Below are 23206 nucleotides of genomic sequence, written 5' to 3' on the forward strand. Positions count from 1 at the left end.
TGAAAAAGTGCTCAGTAACATGTTTCTCGTCTGAGAAAAAATTATAAACATGCATAATTTGTACATTGCAAAATGTCATACCTGCTAATTGTCCACTGCTCAAACCTTCAACAACGGTTCACGACGCAAACGTGCACTGGCTGTCAAATGCAACCATGCACCAACGGACATAGCACCACTATTGGCCATCCGACTCCCAAAAGGCAACGCGTGGAACAATGATAGGCAGCGAGATCCAACGCACGCCCAACGGTACTCTCTTTTACGCCCTCCCCCGAACAACAGCCGCCACCACACTAAATGCAAACACACGTTTGTGAAATGTACCAACTGTGAGGGACGCTGCAGTGGAGGGCTCCGGACTAATTTTGACCACCTTGGGTGTTTTAACACTGCTGAAATCACACAACTAATGGGTGCCTTTCGCTTTTAGCCTTGTCCGGGATGGAACCGGGGTCTTCCGGCTGAGCTTACTGACACTGCACAACGGCAAAAGATATACACAGGCTGAAGAAGCTAAACTACCCTTCAAAAAGGTTGGCGTCGGATCAGAAGCTACGAGCCTCCGGCGGCAGCTTTCACGAGTGCACTATCACGCACTAGAGAGCCAACCACACGAGTCTGGATGCTAAACAGGTCTCTAGCTCTGAACTTTACTTCACTGCCAGGTTGTGGGACAGATAGAGACTTTCGTTCTTTAAACAGCCAGCTCAACCTTTGCAAAGCTTACATGACATCTCATCTTATAAAATGGCTATCATGCTAACAAACATTTGCAGCAGAAAAGGCCTTCCACAGCTTCCTCCATTGAAAAGTCCCAATGGAGGAAGCCCTTCTCAAAGACAACTGCTAAGATGTTCAATCCTTAGTAAGTCATGCCTAACCGCAAACGTGCAAGGCTATGAACTGCCCGGATGCAGTAAATCTCTTTTTAGTATCTACAGATTTGACAGAGTTGGCTGAAGAGAAGGTGGTGTCCTGGTTTTGATAAAATCACCTATAGACCTCCTTCACTCCGGCTACGTCACGAAAATGCAGTGGCGCTGTCGTCGTTAGTGACTTTCGCCTGGTAGGCAAAACAACACTTCTGTCGCTTTGCCTACCGTGATTACGCGATGGCTTGCTGCTGCTGGGAAATGCAGAGCACCATGCCGACTTATCGCGTCGCTATGACATGTGCTGAAAGGCACACTAGAGGAAGTTTAGTAAGCTTGCACAGGTTTCTTGCCCTACAATGGTCGCCGTAAACAGTGGGGGGCCGCCGCGGTGAAGCGCCAAGGCTGGCTACCGATGCCTGCTCATCGAATATGCGGCAAACACTTCGTCACGGCTAAGCTGGAGCTTATTCACCTTTACGCCAGAGCGGTCTACCGGATTAAAGGTCGCGAATAACTCGGGTTTGGCCTTCTTACGATGCGTGATGGGATCTTGGTACTGTTTTAGTGCCGGTGCGGGCGCGGGTGCGGGTAACATATGTAGACGAGGCCGTCATATATATGTTATAATGCGTAGGCCTGTTTCTTTGTTGGAGCATGCATAGATGTTTTACCTATGTAAACTGTTCCTCAAACCCGTTTTTTTTTTTTTTTTACTTTGGTAATTGTATGTATGCGCAGTGAGCTGCCACGCGAGAGATCAGTGTCGCACTCCTCGATCCGTGGTATATATATGTTGCATAACCTTGGCCGCGTTCACGTCAAATTATTTTAATCTACTTCCTGATGAACATTCCCACTTCACGTTGGCAGCTACTAATCAATTGGGTTGGAGCTGCATTTTTTTATTTATGCTGAGTGCTTTTATTTGTATTCACAGCGGTTGATTGTGAATGCGAGTTGGGAGGGCTTATCCTACATTAACGCGGCCACAGTGGCCGAGACCGAACTGGGCCGCCTTAACTACGGAACCACGGGTGAAAGTAAAAACGACCCCAGAAAAGAGGTCCCCAGAAGATACAGCCCCGAAAAAGAAGGTCCGTGGAATATACGGCCCCGGAAAAAACGTGCAGAAAGGTCCCCTCAGGAAGCGGCGCCTAGGAAAAAATGTCACCGAAGAAATTGACTGAAAATCTGCCCGGAACTCACTTCGCAAAAAACTGAACATCTTATTGGATGCCTTTTTTTTTTTAGAATAGATATAACCATTGTCGGGGCACTGGGTCATCTGGGTGCTTTACACATTTACAGGAACTGGAGAAGGCTTGGCGAGAAAGCATTGCGAAAAAAAAAAAAAAAGAACCCCACCACTATATAACATCCAGCGAGTATTATGCAGTGCATAAGTTGTCAGTTTCCAAGCTGGGAAATATCTCTCTTTATTATAGGTCTAATCACCCGGGTAATATTACACATTCGAGAGACGTGCTTGTCCTCGACCGCACAAATTTCGGCGCCATAATGATTTTTTTTTTTTTTGTAAACACATGGCATCAGTGCCATGTTTTGCAAATTTCAAGCGGACGGGTAGAAAGAATCACTGTAGCATACATTACTGCGGCTATAGACACGAGGAAACTCAGTCTACGCCTTTAGTAAACAGAACTACAAAACGTGAAAAAAAAATAAAACGGCGGGGTTCAAGATATAAATAATTATCAAGCTAAAATCACAAACGCAGATGTAAGATAAGAACAGTAAAAGTTGATTAGAATGAGCGCTATTCATCGCTGATAAGCCAAGCACCAGGCAAGGCGAAAGCTCGACTTTGCAGTACGTTTGATTCCATCTGTTTGGGGACGTTTTATCTGGGGCCATTTTTTCCGGGACCATTTTTTCCTGGGACGATTTTGCCGGAACCACAGCGGCTGCTGCAGCTCGTAATGGTAATGGAAGCTTTAAGCGTGACTACCCGGGATAAAATTGCTAGCATTAACGACGGCAGCCGCCCACGAACAGAGCAGATATAAAAGAAGCGCCGCTTTGTGATTTCAACGAATTGGTACGCAAATCCGTGCGGTGTCAAGACTACTGTTGCCGTGCTGACCTAAATCATCCTAACCATACAGCCACTCGACGCTAGCGAGGTGCTTCGTGCTTATCAAGAACGCTCATTTGCCACTCGGTGTGAAGAATCATCCGATAACGCAATGATGCTTCGAGCGGACTATTTCATACGCGGTTTGCGCGCGCTATTTATGGCGAGAAAAATCACCGTCAGCTTACTCGACTCAAAGTAGTTGTAAGCATCTGAAGCTTCGTAATTCTCTATACGTTCCGCGCCTAATTTTCTGGGAGAAAACAGCAAATAGATGTCAACGTCGGTCATTTTCTCTGGCTGGCAGCAACGCTTCTCTTGGGCGCCTTGAACCCAATCTCCATCGGTACGGCGTGCGGGTGCGTACGCTGCACGCCGTGTACGTTTCAATGTATCGTATTCAGGAAGGACTTTTTGTTGGGCTAGTTGGTGCAGCATTTCTTTTTAACAAAGGACAAAGCGCTAACGACACATTCACAAGAAAGAAGACACGGACAAGCGCTTGTCCGTGTCTTCTTTCTTGTGAATGTGTCGTTAGCGCTTTGTCCTTTGTTAAACAATGTATCGTATTTGTCCTCACCGCTGAGGCTCACGAAACACTAGCACATGGCCATTTCGTCTGCCAAGAAAGCGCCTACAGATCACAATAACACGGCCTTGGCAAGCTTAGCCACAGTGCCGCGGCCGCGGTCGTGCTTTTTGCCTACCGTGGGATCGCTGACGAGAGCAGCGCCACCTCGATCGTCTTGTTTGTTTGCAAACATGAAGGAGGTCTATACTTTCACACTTCAAACTTGTCCGCTGTAGCCTTGAAACACTTTGTACTAATGTGTCGCTTCCGTTTAACACCATACTTACTGCATGTTATCGTCTGCCAGATTCTGACTGTTCTTTTAATGAATTGTATTCCGTCTTACTAGACCTCCAGTCTCGCTTTCCCTGTGAGAACCTCATACTTTTTTGAGATTTTAGCTACCCAGACATGGGAGCAGTAGTCAGCATCTTCTCGTCAGTCAAAACGTTTTCTTCAACTAATTCTTACTTACAATCTGATTCCGACCGTTAACACTACAATGCGTGGTACCAACATCCTTAATCTGGTATTTGTCTCAAAGCCTTGGTTGTTTCAATCTTTCTCGTGCATGCACAGTTGGCCTTAACGATCTTAACCTGTTATTCTTTCATTTGTCCTTTCCCATCCCTTTCTGTAAGCCATCATTAAAATATATTTGAGACCATAAAAAAAGCTGACTGTGCACAAACTATTAAGGACCTGAAATATTTTCCTTGTGGCTTCAGTAAATTTGCCCATTCCCAACAGTTATTAGCTGGTCACGTTACAAGCAAAAAATGGTATCGCTCGAGGAATCACGTGTTGTTCTTGTCCGCATCCGTGGGGATACTGAGAAGCACTGGTTTTCCAATGATCTTCGATGGCTATTAAACAAGCAAACAAGAAAAGGCCTTTTCCAGGCAACCAAAAATTCAGCCTCCGGTCCAAAATGGGGCATGTATTTCGAATGGCTCTGGAGCTATACGAACCTTTTGAGGCGCACCTATAAAAAATTTTTATTATGTAAGGGGTTTATTGGAGCACCAAGACCGCAAGCAACGTCCGCAAACCAAAGCGACGGGGGTAGCGTTCGAATCAACCGTGCAGTACCAACAAGGCTCCGGCTCCACTTCATCTACATCTTCCTTCGGTTTGGCGCGCGAGCTGATGGCGATCGGGATTACTACAATACCCCCCGGCGGAAAAGGAGCCATCCTGGCGACTCATAGTGAGGAAAGGGTAGGGGGATCATAATACGGCTTGAGGCGGTCGACATGTACAGTTTCTCGGCCGCGGCGGCGATGATCTGGAGATGGGTTCAAGGGCTCTACTACGTAATTGACGGGAGAAGATTGTTCGAGAATGTGGTAAGGTCCATGATAGCGCGATAGGAGTTTGGATGAGAGGCCGGGTGCAGAAGAAGGCACCCAGAGCCAAACGAGGGCACCTGAGGGATATGAAGGCGGTGGATTTGTAGGGTCCCGGTTATGCTTTTGTTGAGCCTGGTTCTCCGTTGTGAAGGAGCGCGCCAATTGTCGGCATTCTTCGGCAAATGTGTGCGCTTCAGACAGTAGAGTGGTCTCTGAAGCGTCGGGGTGTTAGGGCAGGATAGTATCCATGGTGGACGTGGGTTCACGACCATATAAAAGAAAGAAGGGGGAGAACCCAGTCGTAGTCTGCGTAGCCGTATTGTAGGCGTACGTTACGAAAGGCAGCACTTGGTCCCAATTAGAGTGAGCGCTATCGACGTACATGGCTAGCATGTCACTAAGAGTGCGATTAAATCGCTCAGTCATGCCGTTCGTTTGGGGGTGATACGCTGTGGTGCTCCGGTGAATGATCTGGCACTGTTTGAGGAGGGCTTCGACAGTGTCGGAAAGAAACGCACGTCTGCGGTCACTGATCAATTCTTTCGGTGCGCCGTGACGAAGAACGATGCGATGCAGAATGAACGAAGCAACATCCCGTGCGGTGGCAGACTGCAAGGCCGACGTTTCCACGTAACGGGTTAGGTGGTCAACGGCTACGATGACCCAGCGGTTGTTAGCCGACGTGATTGGAAGCGGGCCATACAGATCGATACCGACACGGTCAAAAGGGCGGCTGGGGCAAGACAATGGCTGCAACGGAGCGGCTGGCTGAGGGGATGGATTCTTGCGACGTTGGCAGGCGGTACAGGATCGGATGTACTGACGAATGAAGCGGTACATGCCGCGCCAGTAATATCTCATACGCAGTCGAGAATAGGTTTTCATGACACCTGCATGGCCGCATTGGGGATCGGCGTGGAAAGAGGCGCAGATTTCAGCACGGAGATGTCGCGGAATCACGAGAAGCCACTTTCGCCCTGTAGGATGGTAATTGCGGCGGTATAAAATTCCATCACGAGTGGCGAAGTGGTGGACCTGACGACGAAGTGCACGTGAAGGAGACAGCTCTGCGGGCGTAGACAGGAATGTTAGGAGGGAGGATATCCATGGATCTTTCTGCTGCTCAGATTTTATGTTGGTAATGTTGAGCGGCGACATATCGTAGGCACAAACGAAGCCAGCCGTCGAGTCGTTAGGAAGCGGTGAACGGGAAAGGGCATCAGCGTCGGTGTGCTTGCGTCCAGATCGATAGATGACGTGGATATCGTACTCCTGAAGACGTAACGCCCAGCGGGCGAGGCGGCCGGAGGGGTCTTTGAGGGAGGATAGCCAACAGAGCGCATGGTGGTCGGTAACAACGTAGAATGGGCGACCGTAAATATAAGGACGAAACTTGGTAATGGCCCATATGATGGCCAGACACTCCTTTTCGGTCACAGAATAGTTCGATTCCGCTTTCGTGAGGGTACGACTAGCGTACGCGACGACATACTCGGAATATCCAGGTTTCCGTTGAGCAAGAACAGCGCCCAGACCTACGCCGCTTGCATCAGTGTGTATTTCGGTCAAGCAGGCAGGGTCAAAATGGCGGAGTATAGGGGGAGAGACCAGTAGACGGCGTAGTGTACTGAACGCAGCATCACAGGCTGGTGACCAAGAGGAAAGGTTCGGGCCTCCGGCGAGAAGTTGCGTTAAAGGGGCGATGATACTGGCGAAGTTGCGGATAAAACGGCGGAAATACGAACATAGGCCGATAAAACTTCGAAGTTCTTTCAAGGTGTGGGCTTGGGGAAGTCTGCGACGGCACGAAGTTTGGTAGGATCCGGTAGAACGCCATCCTTGGATATGACATGACCAAGTATTGTGAGCTTGGTAGCGGCAAAGTGACATTTCTTCAAGTTGAGCTGTAGGCCTGCTTCAGTAAGGCACGTAAGGACACGCTGAAGGCGCAGAAGGTGGGAAGGGAAATCTTTCGAGAAAACGACAATGTCATCTAGATAACAAAGACACGTTTCCCATTTGAGCCCACTGAGAATGTTATCCATCATTCTCTCGAAGGTGGCGGGGGCGTTGCACAGTCCGAACGGCATCACATTGAATTCATACAAGCCATCGGGAGTGATGAAGGCTGTTTTCGGGCGGTCAGCGGAAGCCATCGGTACTTGCCAATAGCCAGAGCGCAAATCTAGCAATGAAAAGAACTCCGCTCCTTGCAAACAATCTAGCGCGTCGTCAATTCGTGGTAGTGGGTAAACATCTTTGCGGGTTATCTTATTCAGACGCCGGTAGTCCACACAGAAGCGGATCGTGCCATCTTTCTTCGTCACCAACACGACGGGGGAGGCCCAAGGGCTATGAGATGGTCGTATGATGCCCCGTTGAAGCATATCGGCGACATTGTCACGAATGACGCGGCGCTCAGTGGGCGACACGCGATATGGTCGCTGCCGCAGGGGAGCATGAGGACCAGTGTCGATTGCATGAGAAACGGTCAAGGCGCGGCCCAAGGAAGGCTGGGACACGTCAAAAGATGCACTGAAGCGCTGAAGGAGGGCGATTATTTGGTCCCGTTGGGAGGTCGGAAGGTCGGTCGCGATAGCTCGATGAAGGGCGTCGACAGGAAGCTCATCACTCGTAGCAGCACAAGACGTCAGGGCAGCGACGTGAGGAAAAACTTCAGGTTCGGAGAACATGTAAGTGCGATCAGGGTCCAGCTCTTCAATGTAGCCGAGGCACTCCCCGCGAAGAACAGCCGTTGGGCAAGGAAAAGGGTTGGAAGCATAGATGACACAGCTGCCATCAGAAATTGTTAGAACGGCGAAAGGAAGAAGGAGGCGGTTATGGTGGGCGGAGGCGAGTTTGGGCGTAAAGAGAACAGGACTAGGGAGGGCAGATGTCGAAATAAGGGGAACGAGAACAGAAGAAAAGGGAGGAATGTCGGTGTCTGCAGCTACAAGGAGTTTAGCAGGGCGCACAGGCGGGTCACACAGGGAAACATTACACACAGGGGAAAGCTCAACTTCAGCACGGGCACAATCAATCACAGCACTGTGAGTTGACAAAAAGTCGTAGCCGAGGATGATGTCGTGGGAGCAGTCGTAAAGCACCACCATCTCGACGAGATACGTAATGTCTTTGATGCAAACTCGTACCGTGCACGCTGCTACAGGGGTGATGCGCTCTGAACTGGCCGTACGAAGCGAAAAAGCAGAAAGCGGCGTCGTTACCTTGCGATTTTTGCGGCGAAGGGCATCACTAATTACGGAAACGGCAGCACCTGTATCCACCAGCGCGAGAACGGGAAAACCTTCTACGAGCACTTCAATGACGTTGGCGGGAGAAGGCGGAGGACTTAACGAGTTCGTCAAACGCGCAGTTCTTGCCTCCGGAACTGCGGCATTTAGTTTTCCCCTTGCGTAGGACTCTGTCACCGGAGCATTGGCGAAATAGAACGTCGGCGAGGCGAAGGCGAACGGCGTGTCGAGTACTGAGCCCGAGACGGAGACGATCCAGAAGAGACGTTGCTCAGGGGCGGCTCGGGATCGTAGTGGTACTGACGGACTGTGTCCTCGGGATGAGGCGGGCGCTGACGGCAAAGGCGAGCGACGTGCCCCGGGAGCCCGCAAGCATAGCAAATTGGGCGATTGTCGGCGGTTCGCCATGGGTTCGTAATGCGGCGTCGCGGTCGAGGGATCTGAGACTGAGGGGCCATGAAACGAGGTGGAGCATAAAATGTAGGGCCGTTCTGGTAAGACGACGTTGGAAGCGGACCGCGCGTTCCAGCGGTTACTTGCGCGTAAGTGAGTGGGGCTTGCACAGGAGCGATGGGAACACTAGAAGGCAGCGCTTCGGCGACTTTCTCCTCGATAACTTGGCGGATAGCCGGCGAGATGGATGGCGCGTTGGCCGGCGCTAATTGCGAAGTGCAGACGGTCGGCTGAACTGGATGGAGGAGGGACAGCTGGCGTGTAACTTCTTCGCGGATGAAGTCTTGGATGTTCTGCATAAATTGAGACTGTTCCGCAGACGGCGTAGCCAGTGCCAAGCCAGCAATGCCGGCAGGTGTGGCAGCCCGTCGCATAGAAGCGCGCTGCTTTCGTAGCTCGTCAAACCTCTGGCACAGTGTTATAATGTCGGATACGGAAGTAGGGTCTCTGGCCGACATCATATAGTACGCATCATCAGTGAGACCTTTTAGAACATGTGTGACTCTTTCGGGCTCGGGCATGGACGGATTGACCCGCTTGCAGAGGTCAACCACGTCCTCAATGTAGCTAGTAAACGTTTCTTCGGGACGTTGAAGCCGTGCATGGAGGCGTTGTTCGGCGCGGAGTTTATGTACCGCAGGACGGCCGAAGACATCCGCGAAGTTTTTCTTGAAGACAGACCACGTCGGAAGATCGGCTTCGTGATTTCGAAACCTCAGATTCGCCACGTCCGTGAGGTAGAAGAGGACGTTGCTCAGTTTGATGGAATCGTCCCAGCGGTTGTAAGTGCTGACGCGCTCGAAAGAGGCCAGCCAGTCGTCAACGTCGTGGTCGTCGGTACCACTGAAGAAAGGTGGGTCACGGGGGCGTTGTGCCCCGGGACAGATGATGGTGGCAGGAGTGGCAGGGATGGGCGCCGATGGTTGGCTGGGAGCGTCCTGCATGGTTGTGACCGGAGGCGGTAGCGTGCGGTTCCGAAGCTCCAGGGTGAAATTTGCGAGGAGGACTGGGGCGACGACCGAACCTCCACCAAGTGTAAGGGGTTTATTGGAGCACTAAGACCGCAAGCAACGTCTGCAAACCAAAGCGACGGGGGTAGCGTTCGAATCAACCGTGCAGTGCCAACAAGGCTCCGGCTCCACTTCGTCTACCTCTTCGGTTTGGCGCGCGAGCTGATGGCGATCGGGATTACTACAAGTAATAATTTGCATAATGTCAAAAATAACCCTAAATAATTCTGCAAGATCATCTTACCAAATCGTAACTCAGCACAAAATATTATTCTGCATGACAAATAAGGCTCGCACGTTCCTACTGATCGTGCGGATGTTATGAATACGTTCCTTTTTACTCGAAAACCAGTCCATAATATAACCAACTATACATGCGGCAGTTTTCGACAGATGCCTGTAATTGGCATTTCCACTGAACACACAGGTAAACTTATTGACAACCTGAAGTCATATAGTGCTTCTAGGCCCGACAAGATACCGGCAGAGTTCCTAAAAGGCCGTACAGAAATTTCAAGCCAGATATTACAAATAATTTTAAACCAATTTCAAGTAACTCAATCTCAAATAACTGAAAATTAAGCAAAGTTGTCCTGGTTTTCTATGCAGGCGATCATTCTGATCCATCAAACATTAGCCGAACTTCATTACCTCATTAACCCGTATTGAATGTAAAATGATGGAACCTGTCATCTACTCACAAGTCACTTTTCACAACCAGGATTCTTCTTTCCAAACTGACACCATTTATCTAGATTTCCCTAAAGCCTTCAACCGGGTCCCACACCATTGTCTGATGACTGAACTCTCATCCCACTCCCTTGGATTACTTCCTTCTTCTCAGACCATACTCAGTTTACTTAACTGGCAACCATCGCTCTAAAACCTGCTATGTTATTTCAGGTATACCACGAGGCTCTCTTCGTGAACCATTTTTATTTTCAGTTTTTATCAACAACCTCCTACAAGCATTTCATCCACAATTCACCTCTTCACTGAAGACTGCATTTTTTTATCGCTGCATTGCTTCTACTTCTAACCAGTCAATCCAACGGAAACGCTTAATATAACAGAAACTGCCATCTTGCTGCTGAAACAATGTGTCCAAATGCAAACAGCATGCAAGTGTACAGAAAGCATCCCACCCATTAATAGTCACATGCATCAAACTGCATGAAAAGTTCGTGCATTGAATCATAATGATAGCAAAGTGTTGTTATAACGAACAAACTGGACTGGTCTGAATATATCACAAAACTTGTGGCTGACACACCAAAAACACTTGGCATCATTAGATATTCTGTTTCTCTATCACCCAGTTACATTCGAAAACTCACCTATGAGGTATACATTAGACCAAAACTTGAGTTTGGCTGCGCAATATGGAGTCACCAATACCTAATTAAATTACTTGCGTCCTGAATCAGGTGGCTCACTTTATTTGCTCAATACAACTGAACAGAAATATTTCGAATTTTGGTTATATCAAACTCGCAGATTATCCCTTTGAAAATCACATGTAAAAGCATAGGAAAGCTGCGTCATATATCGAACTCCGCAGCACACATTGGACGGTGCGTCTTTGACTTTATGTTTTCAAGCCACGCACAGAAGGAATGAGAGGGCACAGTTCGGCGGCAGCGCCGCGCCCTTTCCCCAAAAGCACACACATCTGCGGTGATACTGCGGTGCGCCAGAACGTGACATTTGTAAGCCATGTGCGTGAAGAAACGAGAAGGAACCAATGCCACCGTGGTGTTAGGGAGAAGGAAAAAACGCAATAGAGCGAAGCGCAAGGGTGTGCCCACTTTCTTGCCGAGCTTTATCTCTCCCCTTCCTCTCTCTTTCCCGTTCTGCGTTCGCAGCAGCACATACTACGCATGCGTGGACAAGGTAGCTCAGCCAGGCTCAGCCCATGGGAGACGCTTTCTCCAGTGTGTGTTGTGAACACTCTGCGCACGGCGCCTGACATGCGATGTGCGTCTCGTGCCGTTGTGCTGAACGCGCATAAGCTACGGCCGCTAAGAACGCTAAGAAGCGGCAGGTTTTTAGTTTTTAGGGGTCTTTTTTTTTTTTTTTTTTTTGCAGGAGTCGTTTATTCTTGCCGTCGTGCTGAATGTGCAGTGTAATGTATGCTATGGCGGCTGTGGACAGTAAGAAGCTGCAATTTTTTTTTTTTTCTTTTGCGAGAGTCGTCCTTACTTGTGCTGAATGTGCGACGCAGCGTAAGCTATAGCGACTGCGCCGGCAGGTTTTTTTTTTTTTTCTTTTTTTTTGCGAGTCGTCCACTCTTGCATCTATGAATCAATGAAAGCAAGTGGTCAGCTGCGATCATGACACCAACTTTTAGCATTGTTCGCTTCACACAGCACTTGCAACAAATACAGTGTCATTTTTCACAATTGCAAGTGGCGTCTCAAGCAGATTTCTATATATCGGACTATTTCGCGATCCCCTTCAAGTTCGATATATATCCAGGTTCGACTGCATATCGAACTCAAATTCCACCACTTGTTCGATATAGTGAACACCGCACCACGCACGGGAAGGTACGCCTCCAGAAAAGATTATCGCATCACCTTTGGTCGTCTGCCATGTGAAGTTTGCAAAATACACGTGTAAGGAACGAGAAAAAACCAGTTTGGCAATGGCTGTTATGCAGCCAATGCAGCCGTGGTGTTGGAGAGAGGGGAAACAATGCAAAAGATTGAGGCCAAGAGCGTGCATATTCTTTCCTTCCACCATGGGTATGCAGAATAATGGAGGAAAACAAAATTCTGCCTCCATCCTCTCACTTTTCCTGCTTTCAAAGGTTCGCAGCAGTTGGACGCTTTATCCAATGTTCTAACCGCTTTGTGAGCATTCGTCGTGAAGGCGAGGTCAGCATGTGGCATACAACACCGGACGCTTTTTCGTGTGCGTGTTGTGCCCACCCCAAGTGCAGAGTGATAAAGCAAACATAGCGAAAAACAGGCTTGAACGACTTGACAAGCCAAGGAAGCCATCACCAGCACTCCTATCAAGGGTGCTGGAACTCTGCAAAAACTTCACACCCACTCTCTTGACCCACTTAGCAGAACCTAAAACACGTGTCACAAGCTGCCTCACCTATTATACAGCGGAAGATGCGGGAGCTTATGGCTGGAATATAGAGCGAAATTCACGGGACTCCGTCGCTCCTCTGGACAAGATTCGACAAGCCGATGGGGCAGTGACCGCCTGTCCTTGACGCGGCTGCTGCGTAGTCGGCCGAGGGTATAAAATAACCGTCAGCAGCACGCCCTCACCAGTGCGTTTGGGAAGATTCAAACTTCCGGCCACTCCGCGGTGCTCCGAAAGCGTATTGTGTTCTTCGGGCCCGCGATCGACGCATCGTCCTCTGCACCTGTACGGCCGCCGCTACCGAGCAACACAGCCTTCGACGCCTCAGCAAACAAGAAAGACGTGAGAACTTCGGACTGTTGTTCAATCGAACATTATTTTCGCTTTGTTAACTTTTGACCTGACTTAGTAGTATTTTACGCTGTGTTCTTATGTAACTTTTGCTCATACTTATAATATCTGAAATACCTGCTTTATTATCTTTATAGTCTTCATATTTTTTATCACAGTGTTTTGTTCATTGTCGGGTTATTTTTTTTTCTCTTATCATTTATTTCTTCGTCTTCATCAATATCTTGTCGTGGCGTTGTATTCTCTTTCATTGTACTCTATTATTATCAGTGTAATTTTGGTCTGCTATTTATAAACCTTCAATTGTTTGTAAAAGAAAGTGACCTAGTTGTACTTATTCCTCAATCACGCACCGACACACGTGTTTCACGGGTTGACCGGCCTAACTTTTAAATGTGTTCACAACCCTCATAGAGGAACGACGAGTAATCGTAAAGAGGATCCCGCACCTCTTTTGACCGTAGAGGCGGGGGTTTGTGACAACACGTCATGATGTTATTACCACGCAGCATCTTGGCGCACTGCCAAGGGCGCTGGAAGAAACGAATGGGCGTGCTAACTGGTTTTTCTTTTCTTGATATTCTCAGCAGCAAAAATGGGGGCCCGGAATAATTATGTGAGTGAGTCCATTGCATCCATAGTGCAAGCAAATAGATGTGAAGCCAATTTCTGGCTATCGAATTATCAATATATCAAACTATTTCGCTATCCCCTTCGAGTTCCTTACATCCGGATTGGACTGTATATGATACACGAGTCAGCATTAGTGCCCTAAAATTGTCAACTGATCTCAATTCATTAGCTCACCGAATAAAAACATTGCGGTTGGACTTATTTCATAACCTGTATTATAACTGCCCCGACCTTCGAGCCACCCTTCCAGTAATACCCGCACGATCATTGCGCTGACTTTTCAGATCTCTTAGTGTGCCAGCATATAACTGGCTCCACAAATGCCTTCAATAGGTATAACTAGCTACACAAAAGCTCAATCTTCCCATTCAAGAGAAAGGTCATTCTTCCCATGGCTATTGGTGAACAGAATTCAATTGCCAAATCTATCACCTAGGAATGCGACAACTCGGAATTTGTACAGTTAATAACAGCTCATTTTGATAAACTAAAATAATGAACAGCATTTGGTCTTCAATTTTTCTTCACTACCTGGCTCCAGCCTTAATTTGAATTTTTGCTTTGTTAGTGCTTTTTAATGTTAATAATAGCAAACATACTACCTGTGACTCTGTGCTTGCACACTACTTTGCGCGTATTGTGTTTGTATAAACCACTTTAAATATTGTGTATACATATGCCCACATGAATGCATCGTTTGGTTTTTGCACAGTTCATCATTATGCATGGTTCCATAAAAATATTACCAAGCCTTTTTGTTCGTCTTTCATTGCATAATAAACATGACCATGAGAAGTCCTTTCTTGCTTCCCCCCTTTATGTAATGCCCTAGTCAAGGAGTCAATAAATTATGATGATGATGATGATGATGATGGCAGAGGTATGGTTGGCTGGTTGGTTTATTGGTTTTAACGTCTCCAAGCAACTCAGGCTATAGGAGATGCCGTAGTGGAGGGCTTCAGAAACTTCGACTACCTGGATTTTTTTTAACGTGCACTAACATCGCACAGCACACGGGTGCCTTGCTTTTCACCTCCATCGAAAGGCAGCTACTGCGGCCGAGACAACATCCCCCATAGCATATAGCAGTCGACCACCCTAACCATAGCTCCATCACAGCGGGGCAAGTGATGGTGGTGGTGGTAATGATGATGCAATTCCAGTAGGTGATGTTTTAATCAGCCACGATTACCAGTGGAGGATCATAACTACATCTACAAGAACTGTTGTTGTTTAGATTGTGTGTAGCTGGCCCAAGTATTTTCAAATGTCACCGTTTGGTGTAATTTTGCAGATCGAACCGCTCTTTTGGAAAACCTCAAGTGAAGACGAGTCTGATGAAGAATGGTTTTGAGAGGCTCAGTCCCTTGTAAGAATGTTTTGGGAGCAGAAGCCACAGAGATGCACAGCTCTGGAGCCCGAAAAGTTAGAGCAAAGTATGATCTTAGCATCTGCTTTGCATAGCTTTTCCTTGCTTAGTATAAAGGTTTTCATGCACTTTAACAGAAGTGGGTACATTACTTTTTACTGTGAGGTTCATTCATCTTCAAAACTGCGCAAGTTTAAGACAGGCTAGCTTTGTGTGTGTGTGTGTGTGTGTGTGTGTGTCTCCACTGTCCTGTCTTATTCATGCAGTTTTGAAGATGAACAAATTTCGACAACTAGCTTGCCAGAAGACCCTACTACTTTGAAGTGGATGACTTACTTTTTATAACTTACAATATCAATGGGTTGCCAGTGGCCCTCACTTATAGAGCACGGTAAAGAAACAACAAAATGTTACTCTCTCTCAGTAACATTTCCTCAGAAAGCACAAAAATAAAATTACAATGTCAGCTCTTTTTAGCTTATGCTTCAGCTTCGTGCAACCAGCATTGCCCGTGCCATCTGCAGTACGTATCTTACGTACACCAAATTACAAAGTTGTGCAAAAGCTTATCATACGCTTCCTTTGTGTTTGAAGACCATCACAGTCAAGTATTAGACTCAAGGGAGATGTAGAAAATATTTTGATTCTTTTTTAATGTTTGTGGAAATGCTCACTCTTGCATTCCGGACCCATCGCTATAGCATTGATTGTGACATAGGTTCACTGAAAACACCATAATCAAGTATTTATAACATCATTGCACAGTTTTCTGATGTAAGAGACAATGCTGCTGGTCAGTTTGCTTCGGCTGTTCTATTGCACCCGTAGCGTTCACAGTTCTAACACACGGACAGCACGACAGCTCACTGTAGCCAAAACTATGCTCGACGGCAATATTAATTCACTGAAATTTCGAAGGCTGCAGCCGACGGCGAAGCAATGGTCGACGGATGGTGTTGTCGGTCGCCGTAGCAGAGACCGCAGTAACTGGCAGCGCAGCAGAGATGCAGTGTAGCACCCCTTGGCTTTGTACCAGAAAAGACAAATGTTTTCAGGACTGCTGATATACTCGTGCAACAGTAGCATGCATTGCACAAGTGCGGAGCCTTCGGCAACGGCGCCTCCCGCGGGTGCGGCGACAAACTGCGCTGCTCTCTGCCTGCCCTACTCGTCGCTAGGCCTAGTCGGTTTCGCCAGACAGCACTTCGGAACGGGTCAGCGATGTAACGCCGTAATAAAGGTTCGTCTTCCGTCCCCACTTTACTATAGGAAGCCTATCTCATAAAATATAAAGCTCGATAAAATGTGGGTATGGCCACAAGTAACGCAGACGACAGTTCCGGGCCGCTTGCAGCATTGCTCGATGCACTGAGGTCACACCGGCGCTTTGTGCCGATTGTATGCGCGTCCTGTGATGTAAGCAATTGTCGATTTCAGTTCACTTGTGCCAAAACTATACACGGCCGTTTTCATTCACTAAAATTTGTGAATTTTCTCTCAACGATCACCAGGTTCGCACACATGAAGCAGCGCTGAAAACGGTGCACAAAAGCAGTGCCTCGATTAGCGTAATTCAAACTATATACTATATACTCACAAGCCCTTACGCGCGCTCCTTCATAGTCAAAGCCTCTCTCACTTTTTAATTTTTCCCAGCCGCTCGCATAGCGTCGGAATTAGGGAATAATTGTAGCGAAGTGAGCGGCTGACATCGGCACTGCTACAAACAAAGTATTGTCAGAAAACGAGTTGGCGACAGCTGTTCGCAGGTGACAATGGCATGTTTCTCAATATTTAGTGTTTTTTGCGGCGTGACAGAATCGCCAAAACGATGAAAACATATTTACAGATTTAGTTGACCAACTCTTTCCGCAGTGTGACTCCACCATGACAGCATATGATGGAGTCACACTAAAAACAGAGCAGACAACACGCCTGCTTTTTGAGGTCACGAGTTTTTGGTCCACGTGACATTTTAATGTCATGACTTCTGTTTCTTGACGTCAAGCAAAAATCTGGCAACTACGAACTGAAACCAAAACTGCTGCATACTTTGAACTAATCGGCCAATTGAAAAAAATAGTTATATATTTGAAATCAGCCCAAGATACTGAATCAGAATACCATGTTTTATCAAATTTGGTCAACTATTAGAAAAGTAGCTTTAAGAGCAATGTCCTCCCCAGGGAGATGAAGAAACAAAGCACCAGCCATGCTTCTATGTCATTAGTGGAAGCCTGTGCAGAGGTCTCGTGCTTAAGCTGCCCACCTCTGTTCATGGCTTGACTGTTTCATGCACTTAGTCTTTTTGCCAAGTGAGATTTCAAAGTGTCCGTAGAGCAGCTTGTGCTACACCCTCTGACATACACGAATTCCTGTCTGCTTGCAGTAAAGTTCTGGACACCACCTACTTCCCTGCTCGCCCTCTGGGGCCACAAAAGTGTAAGCATGCACAAAGTTGTATTGCTTCAGGAGCTGCTCACAAGCACAGGGGAGAGCTGGGAACAGGAAGTGATGAGTGCAGAACACTGGAGCTAGACGCAGCGACAAGATATGTGAGCAACCATTATTCACTGTACCTGAGGCCTGTGCTGACGGACAGTTGCATGCCTAGACAGACTGGCCCTGAATATCACAACAGCAAACCGCACCCATTTCAGCTCGGTGTTCAAACTGCGCCATAAGGTTTTTTTTTTCACATGACACTGGGTGTAAAAAAGCCCGACATTGGCCTGCGCACTGACACCAGGCCCGGAGGACTAAGTTGACACCCACAAATATCAATAAATATCTGATAAAATAATGCTCTTAGAGTTTTAGCTGCTCTTGGCTCATTCCTCAGTTTTACGCCAGCAGTGTTGGCACTGTGTCAAACAGACTTTAGTATCACGCCAAGATGCTGCTTACTAGTAACCACATAACATGTTCATGGTTTGACCAGAGCACCAGCAATGGCAGCTCACTTGATGAACTTCACTGAGGCCAAAGACGCTGTTGTAAGCACGCTACACCAGTGCATGCAACAGAAATAAGCCGAAGAGACAGTGCAAAAGCAGTGATGTTCCATTCCAGACATTCTCTCTCTGTCAGGGAGTCTGAGAGGTAAAATTTGCGAAATGGCAATTTTTTTAGAGTTACAGAAAATTTAAATGCTCAAATTGTCCTACTTTTTCCACACTGATTGAGATTTCAAGCTGAAAATATCCGACAAACATGATTCCCCCTTCGAGTTATTAATCAATTCACTCTAGCCCTACCATCTTTTGTGCTGACTGTCCTGGTTAGCTCCATTGATAGAGTGACTGCCCCAGAAAGGCAGTGGTCCCGGGTTCGATCCCCGGATCATGACGTTCTGAGAAAGCTGTACAGCTTTCCTTTGTAGCCGTATGGCTGCACTTGGGTGGACGTCAATGAGTGATTACTCCCTTATTACAAATCTACTCCACCTTGGGGGATTCCCCTAAATATTTGACCAATAAGGTTTTGGGCCTTAACTGAAAGAACTGCTGAATTTGATATGGCACATCACTTCACAGAAGGGGTATGCCGCACAAGGCAAAGTCTGTAGCAGTATGTGCACTCGAGCATTGGAGAGGAACACAGTAGTTTAGACCAAAATGCTCATTTGCTCAAATAAATCATTTGCTCTAACAAAAATTTTACCACTCAAACAATCGCTCATAATCATCCTGTGAATTTTTTCTCAGCCTAAATTGAAAAGAAAGCGATTCAAAACTACTCCAGCTGCATTTCACGTTCAGATCTGAGTTCCATGCATGATGTGTGCCACAGTCCTCCTGCCTGCGCAATCAGCCCCACTTTGAAAAATGCATGCACTGCACTCATACCCCACACGTTTCTGAGGTGTGAAATCCAAAATCTGCAAATGTTTCACTGTGGAATTTTCCTACTGCAATTCATGTGATACAGCAGTACACAAAAAAATTTGTACAATACAGGAAGTGACTGTGGAAGCCCTTTGTCCTGCAACATACTTGGCTACCCAAAAAAGCAGCTCCTCCAACCATCTTATTAGTGGCTTCTCATAAATTCACTGCAGTGGTGTAGTGCCCTTTCAGGCATCCCATTTAGTCCCTATGCTTTAAATGGAAATACAAATCGTAAAAGTAATATGGACCACTGTATAATGAAGTCCCATAAGCTGTACAAGGCTAAAATCAATTAAAAAGAAAGGCAGGACAAAATAGCAGCACTAATTTACAGGCGTGAGACAGCCAAACAAACTTACTCTTGAATCTGTTTCAACAGCTCATCCAATTTATCATCTACTTGTCCAGCTTTGAGTTGTTCAATGTCCCAGCATAATTTCCTGGAAATAACAAGAAATAATGAATTCAAAGCTTTACTCGTGCTGCACTTTTAAATTTAAGAAAGGTGTTATCATAAAGAGAAGTATTTATAAAACAAAATTCAAGCAATTCAAACAGACTGCACATACCTACAATACAGACATAGAGAAATAACCTACACATAGGACATGACTACAAATCTATGCATCTTTATCGTTAAGACTAAATGTTTGCACCTCAACTACTCGTTTGTTTGCAGTGAAACAGCAACTGGAGCTTGCACATCACGGTAAATATCTCACAATAAGTTTGATGATGGTATTGGCCTGGTTCATCCATACACAGTGCAAACCTGCACATGCCGACGCCAAGAACAAGAAATTGAAAGCCGCCAAGCTGGCTTACTGCCAAAAGGCAGTGGGGGCACCATCTGCTGTTTGCAGAGCAAAGCAACACGAAAGGTGCCATATGGCAAGGTGTCCTCTGAATACGCTTTCCACTGCAGACAACAAATGACACCACTGTTATGCTTGTGCAGCAACGCGGCATTGGCAGTTTTTGGTTCCTCGTTCTCGGCATGAACTAGTATTGAGTTCATACCATATGTGGCTGAACTAGGTAAACAATATTACCAGACTTGCAAAAATACATAAGTTACCACAATAAGCAAGCTCCAAGTGCAGGAAAACATATGAAAGAATCTATGATAAAGATGCACAATACTGTGCAACCTAGAAAATCCAGGATTTTCAAACAAGTACTGATTGTCACATAATGTGCTCCAAATCGCAGGCCCAACTGGATCACATGGCTATAGTGGCATGTGAGCTTCTATGTCCCAGAGCTATACACAAGCTGTGGACCATGCCACAGTGCAGAAGTCTCAAACTCTTATTGCTATGCAGGCCACATTCGGAAAATTTTGTCCCTCAGGGGCCAGGAGCAGATACAAAAGAAATAATAAAAATAAAAACTGAAAATAAACCAAAATGCTGCATCCCCACAGCAGAACCTCCCATTCTACCAGCAAAACAAATAGCATGTGCACGATTCTCCTTCAACACCAGAGGGCGGCACTACACGTTAGTTCGGAGAGAGCTACTGAAAGGGTACAATGATTAATACTAAATACCATCATCACTTATTCAAAAAAGAAAAAATGTAGACTTGAGGCAGACTGTCCGGCGCCTTGCCCTTAAAGGCAGCTGACACCCATCCTAAGTTTGTACAAATTAATGTTCCAAGTCCTTTCCATTTCCCAAAGAATGTGTACCACCTGGAGACAAGGCCTTTTACTTCAGTTTTAGCAAGAAAACAAGGCTAATGGTAAAGCAGACTTGAGAAGTTGGCAGACGCCTTCAGAACAAATGCTGAAAATTTTGTAGTTGCGAGCTGCATCACACAGCTTCATGGGCCATGTGTCCGAGACCTCTGCCATTGTGGAAGGCTCAAAGTCAATTCTAATACTTGGGACTGTTTAACGAGCCCCGACATCGCATAGCAAATAGGAGTTAGTGCATTTCCTTTCCATAAAACGTGGGCACTAGATCACATGGCCAATCAGCCCTTGAGACTCTGGACCTCCTGGACAGCTGGTAAATGCAGCAAATTTTCACACACAACCTGGGCCGGTCTCGAGGAATTTCCTACACCTTTACAATCGCCGCAAAAACATTGGGAACGTTTCTCCTTGAGCTACGCCCTCCGCCATCACACCATGTTTACGCTTAAATACTGCAACAACAAATAAGGCGGCAGTTTGCACCCAAAGAAAATTTAAAAATTTTATGTACTGCGATTATAATGCGAGATCATGATCATTCCTTTTAAGGGCAACTGTAGTCGAGGATGTGAAGATAAAGAAGACTGCATATAAACTGCCTTACTGCATATTCAATGCCTTACTGCTGTCCGCGAACATGCCCCCTCCACCTTTCTCAGGTATTCAAATGTCATCAGGTATTCAAATGTCACTGCAAACTGGTCTGTGGTCTGATGCCATCAAGCTGACTACGTGGACCAAAAAAGCCCACATGGTGATGGTGATACTGGCTGTACCCTTTTTAACGGAGAGACCGCAATGTCAAACGCACTGTCAAGCAAACAAAAGCTAGGAAATGTTGTCAACAAAGTTCAGATCATCACAGGCATGCTTGAGATTCAATGGGTGCAGACCTCTGTACTGAGGCCCCATTCCACCAATGTTCAAGATGACGCTTTGTTGCTTTGCGTGTCTGTCCAGAGATTATTCAAAGCCAAGCGCAGCCGATAGTGAATACGTGCTGGCATGAGGTCGAATTTCCTTGCAGCTTATCACCACATTTGCAGTGTTTCTTCTTCTGTACCACAAATGGTGCAGTGTGATTCGCCGTAAAGCATGCTCGCCACGTTCTCGTCCCTAGGGCACCACAGCATGCCTCCCTCCGCCCACTTCCTCTCATAGTCCATAGCAGTCCATCTTCGCAATCAACTACTTCCACTGGATATACACCGCCAGGGTGAGCTGCTCGCGAACCTTCGTGCATGACTCGTGTGTGCAGGCCCCAGTCCTGCTATGCAAACTGTCAGGAGGCCATACTGGTCACAAAGGGCCCTTGCGAGCTTAGTCCACAGTGTGGTTCCACTCGTGAAAATGACATGAATCCATACCTGGCGAGAGATATGCTGGCGGGGACTCAAGAGCCGCCACCCAAACGAGTACTTCGCCACAGCCTCCCGTGACACGAAGGAGGACCAATCCATATCTACTTGTGCTTCTTCGAAATGTGCGTGCGTACTTGGAAATCCCCAGTGCGAGACGGCCTGCATCGCGCTGACGCCGTTCCAGAAGTTCTCTTATTACTTACGAGATGCACAGGACCGCGTTCCCATAAGTGAAGTCCGGAACTGCCACCAAGTTCCACACGGCTCGCATCACCTTGTAGCGATTGAATAACCACAGCGCGTGGTGGCCCAGTACTCCCTTGTATCGGATCGCCTTCGCTTTGAGATGCTTTTTATGCTCTGATAAATAGTTATGCCCATAGCTGATATAAACACCCAGGTACTTCGTTTGACCCACTAATCGTATGAGCGCCCCCTGTAGCGTCCACAGACCAACTGGTGACCCCACAGTTTCCCACCTCAAGACCACTGACTTGCGCTAACGCAGTCGCATTTAAATTACAGCACACCGGACAAACCATATTTGTTAAACTATTTTAACGCAAATGGCAACACCGGGAAGCAGGAAAAAGAAGGAGACGAGCTTTTGTCCGCGCACATCTCAGGCCTACCAACCCTGTCATGTCCAATTCCCCATTCACCCCACCACAGCCCTAGCCCAAGCAATCAACAAATTTCATCGACAAGTGCAAAGACACATCTCCTATTGTCCCCCGACTATGCAAGGATGTTTGTGGTGAGGGAGTCTATTTCTGGGAGCTGAAACATTGAGAACAGCGGGCTGGTTGGCACACCAAGTGCAGTGCGCCTCACATAGCTGTGACATGTTAACATGTAATCCGCGATCCGCAGACGAATGGCCCATCGTGTGATTCGGCTTCAACACGTGTTTAGAGCCACCATGACACGCTGAACATTTTGGCCATCGGCCCAGATAAAGTTAGGTGCTCAGATGTGTAGGGAACGATTTCCCATCGTCTCATTGAAAGTCGGCTTTCCCACCGTGGTAGTTGCCCTAGCTATCGCATGATGGTGCCAGCGTGGATACTAAGTAGTGAGAGATGGCGCCAGCGCGGCGGCAGCACGAGCGCCAAGAAAGGCCTCATCCCTGCGCATGCAAGAGGAGCAAAGTCTCTTCGGCATGGGGAACTCTACGCGAGCAGA

At 47.1% G+C, this 23206-nt stretch overlaps 1 protein-coding gene across 11 annotated transcripts in view; it reads right to left on the reverse strand.

The window, feature by feature from the left end:
* The window catches only part of LOC146206664 (bromodomain-containing protein 8-like), a 158853-nt gene that overhangs the window by 128334 nt on the left and 7313 nt on the right, over positions 1-23206 (reverse strand). For all 11 annotated transcript variants that reach the window (XM_084591449.1, XM_084591447.1, XM_084591445.1 and 8 more), the window contains one exon: positions 19318-19398. In XM_084591449.1, the coding sequence (XP_084447575.1) occupies positions 19318-19398 (81 nt within the window). The remainder of the gene's footprint in view (positions 1-19317; positions 19399-23206) is intronic.

The sequence above is a fragment of the Amblyomma maculatum genome, chromosome 1, assembly GCF_055883805.1.
Source record: "Amblyomma maculatum isolate TAMU_Amacu chromosome 1, ASM5588380v1, whole genome shotgun sequence".
NCBI lineage: Eukaryota > Metazoa > Arthropoda > Arachnida > Ixodida > Ixodidae > Amblyomma > Amblyomma maculatum.